This window comes from Panthera uncia, chromosome B4 (assembly GCF_023721935.1).
Source record: "Panthera uncia isolate 11264 chromosome B4, Puncia_PCG_1.0, whole genome shotgun sequence".
Classification (NCBI taxonomy): domain Eukaryota; kingdom Metazoa; phylum Chordata; class Mammalia; order Carnivora; family Felidae; genus Panthera; species Panthera uncia.
In genome coordinates, this window is record NC_064809.1 from 76,880,729 (window position 1) to 76,886,593 (window position 5,865).

The following is a 5,865-nucleotide window of genomic DNA, read 5'->3' on the forward strand; positions in this document are numbered from 1 at the left end:
AGAACTGAGGCCACAACGCCTCCTGGAATGTCCTCCCACCAGGCCCCCAGCGCTCAAAGAACAAATGAACCACCAGCTCTTGCCCGTTTTGATACCATACAGTGGACAGGACAGTCGGGAGTAACTGCCTTAGTCGCGGAGGAAGAGCACTCCAGCTGTTCTGTGAACAGCACAGCCCACTGGCACACAGCGAGAGGAGTCAGTCCAATGGGGAGAAAGGCGGCCAGGGAGGCCCCGAGGCCTGATGTGAAACACAATGCACTTTATTGGCGACAGAACGGTTGGCAGAGGGGTCCCTGTGTTATATACATCAGCAGTGGTGACCATTCCACCAGGGGCGGGGGGGACCCCAAGGGCAGGAGAAGGCGGTGGCTGAGGCCACACGTGGACAATCACAGGCACAGACCGGAGCCCGAGAGGGCGCCTGAAATTCTCACGGCAGCGCTCGGCCAGGAGTCTGGATGGAGGATCCAGTGCCCCCGATCTTCCAGCCCCCAGAGAGCGGGCCCCGGGAGGGTGGGCTGGGGTCGGGAGTGGGGGGTGGCACTGAGGATGTCGCGGACATGGGCGGGGAGCAGGGGCTGGGGGCGCGAGGCGCTGCGGCGCGCGGTGTTTATCTGGAGAAGCGCTGCGAAGACTGGGAGAACTTGACGCTGCCGCCCCGGCTGCTGCCCGAGCTGAAGCCTCCGCCACTGACCCCGCAGCGAGCTCCGGGGCCAAAGCCGCCGCTGCCGCCTCCGAGGCCGAAGCCGCTGCCGCCGATGCCGCTGCCGCCGCCGAAGCCGAAACTGCTGCCGCCGATGCCGATGCCGCTGCCGCTGCCGCTGCCGCTGCCAATGCCGATGCCGCTGCCGCTGCCGCTGCCGCCGCCGAAGCTGAAGCCGCTGCCGCTACCGCCGCCGCCGCCGCCTGCCCGGCCGAAGCCGCCGCCGAAGCCGCCGCCGTAACCACCTGCAGCGCCGCCGCCGCTGACCACCGCTGCCGGGGAGAGGACAGAACCACGATCAGCTCCCCTCGCCCTCCTAGCTGTATCATAATTAATGACCCACGGGGCCCGGGATGATGGGGAGGCGACCAAGGCAGCTTTGCACCGGCACGTTCTAATGGCATAGGGTGCTCATCCCATAGTGCTAAGTGGTTATGAAATCTCCAATAGTTCCTTCTACTCTTGATGCCCCGCCCCCCACGCTGGAGACGTTTCCAGAATTTCTCCTCTCATGAATAGGCTCCCTACTGCATACTCCCCATCCCATAGACATCTATTAATAGTGCCCTGAACCCAAAATAATTACAGAAGCAGGTCTGCTGCCCCTTCTGCCCAGGGAAAACCTCTCCAACGTCCATAGAATTTTTTTTTTTTTTAAATAAGGTGCTACTGCCCTGTGTGATTGCAGGTATTTCAGATTCGGTTCTCACGGTCATGGTTATTCTGGCTACTTACAGATGCTCACAGCGCTCTGGCACTCTCCAGACATCCTACAGGACAAAGCCAGAGAAATAGCTCTGTCACAAAGCAAATAACCAGCAATTTTTCATGGATGAAGGTGATGAATTGCAACCTGAACTGAATTCAGAAGCCAAGCAGAGCAGTACCCTAGCCTTGTCCACAGAGGGATGCCAGCCAGAAAAGGCACCTGCCTCCCTGCCCAAAGATTCTGTTTCATTCAGAACCCCTGTGCGCCCTTGGTCGTGAGTGCACTTTGGCCATCTATGGAAAGAGTGGGCGGGTGAAGGCCTCTTCAGGGCCTACTGACAATGATGGGTCCTCTCTCTATACAAAAGGCCTCCATTCCCATGCACTTAGTCACTCATCTGACCCTCAGCATGTGCGCCAGGTCAGGAAAGGTAGGGAGAGTGAATTGGAAGCCCCACCTGCACTCCTCGCCCTCCAGCAGCTTGCGGTAGGTGGCGATCTCCACGTCCAGGGCCAGCTTCACGTTCATCAGCTCCTGGTAGTCCTTCAGCAGCCGGGCCAGGTCATCTTTGGCCTGCTGCAGGGCGGCCTGCAGCTCTTGGAGCTTGGCATTGGCATCCTTGAGGGCCAGCTCCCCACGCTGCTCAGCTTCGGTGATGGCCACCTGCAGGTTGGCATTCTGGAGGATGGGGGCAGGGGGGGAGGCAGGGGAAGAGATGAGCCTAGCAGGAGGGTCCCAGGCTCTCTGAGTCTTACCATAGCTTACCCCATAGCAAGCATCTGAAAGCCAGGCAACATCCCCCTCTCCCCAATACCTCTATCTTTTCCTCATCTATGGAGATATTTTCCCCATGGATTACTAGCCATCTGGACTGGCTCGGTCTTTGAACTTGCCGGAGGTCAATGCTGCCTGAGATGACCCCAGAAGTCCATTCCAGACTAGGAGTCCTGAGATCCCAGCCCCACTCCCCACTGGTCCATCCAGGCGCCTATATGCATTGCCCTCCCACCTGCTTCTTAACATTCTCGATCTCGGCCCGCAGCCTCTGGATCATTCTGTTGAGCTCAGAGATCTCACTCTTGGTGTTCTTCAGGTCATCTCCATGCCTGCCGGCCGTGGTCTGCAGCTCCCCAAGCTGGAGAACAGAAGGGAAGATCGGGTGTTAACGCGGCTTTGCCTGACTTGTTTCTCTATCCCTAACATCACCCACCCAACCTTGAGGTGCTTAGTAAGCATTTGTTAAAATGACATTGAATCCTATTTCAGCAGGGACACTTCTGTGGCAGCAGGGAAGAGAATATCTGGGTCACAGTGGTAGGAATTCCCCTACCCTGCAGTCTAGAACAAGCTAGAACCAGTCCCATGTGGCCGGGCAAGGGACAGTGGAACCACCTTCCTCCAGGGATAGCCAAACAGCCATTAGAAGGATGTCTCCAGAGGGTAGAAGCAAGAGGGGTCCACCCAGTGACCACCAGGGACCCACCCCCCAGCAGTCCCCACAGGCCACAGCCTCCCTGAGACCCTCAAGGGATCCTCTGAGAGGTGCCTAGCTCCCACCTTCGTCTGGTACAGGGCCTCGGCCTCTGCCTTGCTCCTCTGGGCAATGTCCTCATACTGGGCCTTGACCTCAGCGATGATGCTGTCCAGGTCCAGGCTGCGGTTGTTGTCCATGGACAGGACCACGGAGGTGTCGCTGACGTGGCTCTGCATCTGGGACAGCTCCTACCAACACAGAGGGGCCTGTTACTTCTCAAGCAGAGGCCTGCAGAGAGACTCCTGAACAATAGACCCATTCTCCGGCTCAGTTCTGAATGTGCATCTGCCCCACCCTGCCCCCCCAGCCCCTCAGAGAACCCGTGTCTATTGTCCATCTTGTGGAACCCCAACAAGGGGCCAGCCCTATCTCTAGGCTCAGTCTTCCTGGGCCCTAGATACCAAATCAGCCCAGCCTCTAAAAATATCTCACCCTCCCTGGCTCCCCTCTTAGTAGGAAACGTCACCATGTCATAGAGGGTCGTCAGGAAGTTGACTTCATCCATTAAGGCATCTACTTTGGCCTGAAGCTCCACCTTGTTCATGTAGGCGGTGTCCACGTCCTGAGAAAGACAGAAGCATTAAGGCCTCGTTCCCCACAAGGAACAAACAACAAACTGCACGTGCCACAGGAAAGGGTCAGGACAGGCTGGTGATTGACCGGCCCTTGTCCGAGACTGGTCTCCACGTGAAGGAGTGACTCGTGTCTCACTGGGATGGTTACTCAAAAATGAAAAACCAATGAACTGGCTCTTGGGGATCTTTCCAGACTATGATGCACCTGGCTTCTGTTTTTTTGCTTCAACTGCCTGAACTCGGCATCTCTGTGGCAGTGGAGTAGGAAGGTTCCCCCAGCTCAGCTGGAAACCCGTGCGTGTCCACAGCCCCGGGAACCCCACACACAGCCTTACCTTCTTCAGGGTCACAAATTCATTCTCAGCAGCTGTACGTTTATTGATTTCATCCTCATATCTGTAAGGGTTAAAAAGAAATAGCTGAGTTTGGGTTTCGAGGTAGTCATAAACACTTTTGTCTGAAACTCTGAAAGTTCATCTCTCCATCCCTCTGTCCCTCTGCTGCCCCTCTTAGCTGAACACACCCTCTTTACTCGCCCCTTATTAGCTAGGAGGACCAGCCACTCTAGTCTCTCCAAGCACACTGGCCTGGTTTTAGCACTGGAAGTCCCACCTCCTGGGAAACCCCTCGGTCCCAAGGAAACCAGACCGTCGGTCAGCATGCCCTGAGTTGTCCCGGCAATCTTCAGATCCTAGAACCCGAATCTTCCCCAGCCGGGATCATGAGGAAGTGCTTCCTCAGCCCTAAACTCATCCCACTTGCCATGACTTTACTCGTCCTTGGGGAAGGAGGGCGAGTGGGGAGCCCAGCGAATCGAGCTGCCCTCTGCGAAGGTAAGGAGAGGAAGATGAGCTCATTGGCACCACTGCCAGCAGGTGGGAGGAAAGCAGTAAGGGCCGGGGCTCCGACACAGGGCTGCCGCACTTGTGTCTCTGTCACTCACTTCTTCTTGAAGTCCTCCACCAGGTCCTGCATATTCCTCAACTCCGAGTCCAGGCGGCCCCTCTCCCCCAGGATGCTGTCCAGGTAGCTCCGCTGGTTGTTGATGTAGGTCTCAAAAAGGGGCTCCAGGTTGCTGGTGCCCATGATGGAATTTGTGCCCTGCTGCTGGAGCAGGTTCCACTTGGTCTCCAGGACCTTGTTCTGCTGCTCCAGGAACCGCACCTGCCGTGCATCGGGGGGGAAGCCGCATCAGGCAACGCTTGTGGCAGAGGAGCGGAGGGGCCCCGGCTCAGGTGGGACTGAGCCTCTGAATCCCCCCATCCCCCGGCACAGAGGCCCAGAAGGGATGCGAAGCTAGGCTTCTGCTGTAGCTGGAGAGGCTACGGGCAGATGGCCGCTCTGGTCAGGCCGCTAAAGATCCAGCACCACTTTGGAAAGTTACAGAAGGAGGAGAAATGGGTGGGGAATCTGGAAGTAGCCCCTGTCCAGAAGCAGAATGGCAAAGATGACCCCTCGGTGTTCCCCGAGGACTTCGTGACTCTATCTCAAGGTCCAAAATGACAGTACACTCTGCAGAAATGTGCTTGAGCCTCAGCGGCATTCTTCCTACCTAAAGCCTTGCTGACGCTCAGCCCTTCAAAGGATGTGACTCACTGGGAGCTGATACTGATTGAAATGCCGCAATCAGCACCACAGGAGAGAGCCCGCAGCAGTGAGCTACCCTGGTCTGGGGGACACCAAGCACCCTTCTCCTTCTGACCTGGTCAGTTAGGGGTGCAGACTGGTTGCTAGCTCCTCTGCAGCCCTGTTGAGACTAAGGTTTCCAGGTAAGCCCCTCTAATCCCTTCTCCAGGGCATGTGTCTCCTTTGCCCGGCACAGTAGCGTGGAGGGAACAGGCCTCCTGGGAAGCCTCATGTCTGATAAACGCCCACTCCTGGGTCAGACCCTTTCCTGCCAGTAGCCATGGCTCTTCCCATGTGTTCCCAATGCTGCCAGCCTGGGCATAGATAAGGCAACAGGCAAGAGACTTGAGCAGGGAGCCAGACAGGTAGGACTTAGGATGTCCAGGTCCAAAGAGGAGCCCATTGTCTTTCCTACTCAGGTGACCATGTCGGCAAACTCATCAGCCCCGAACATCTTCCCAGATCCTAGACTTCCTAACCATCTCCCTGCAGCCTGGCTCATCCAAGATTGATCCTAAATGTTAAACTCAAAGTCCCAGCCTGGGAAATGGGGGCCCGGTCAGAGTTTCATCACCTTGTCGATGAAGGAGGCGAACTTGTTGTTGAGGGTCTTGATCTGCTCGCGCTCCTGGGTCTTTACTTGCCCAATCTGGGGGTCGATCTCCACATTGAGGGGCTGCAGGAGGCTCTGGTTCACAGTCACTTCCTGGATTCC

The 5,865-nt window shown here is 56.9% G+C and overlaps 1 protein-coding gene across 1 annotated transcript in view; it reads right to left on the reverse strand.

The window, feature by feature from the left end:
- Nucleotides 1–249: 249 nt before the first annotated feature.
- Nucleotides 250–5,865, reverse strand: part of KRT3 (keratin 3) — a 5,751-nt gene continuing 135 nt past the window's right edge. Inside the window, exons 1-9 of the mRNA XM_049625546.1 lie at nt 5,725–5,865; nt 4,468–4,688; nt 3,860–3,920; nt 3,416–3,511; nt 2,973–3,137; nt 2,425–2,550; nt 1,873–2,093; nt 1,442–1,476; nt 250–978 (exon numbers count right to left, since the gene is read on the reverse strand). The exon at nt 5,725–5,865 is cut by the window's right edge and continues 135 nt beyond it. Coding sequence (XP_049481503.1) covers nt 614–978; nt 1,442–1,476; nt 1,873–2,093; nt 2,425–2,550; nt 2,973–3,137; nt 3,416–3,511; nt 3,860–3,920; nt 4,468–4,688; nt 5,725–5,865 — 1,431 coding nt within the window. The 3' untranslated portion in view covers nt 250–613. The remainder of the gene's footprint in view (nt 979–1,441; nt 1,477–1,872; nt 2,094–2,424; nt 2,551–2,972; nt 3,138–3,415; nt 3,512–3,859; nt 3,921–4,467; nt 4,689–5,724) is intronic.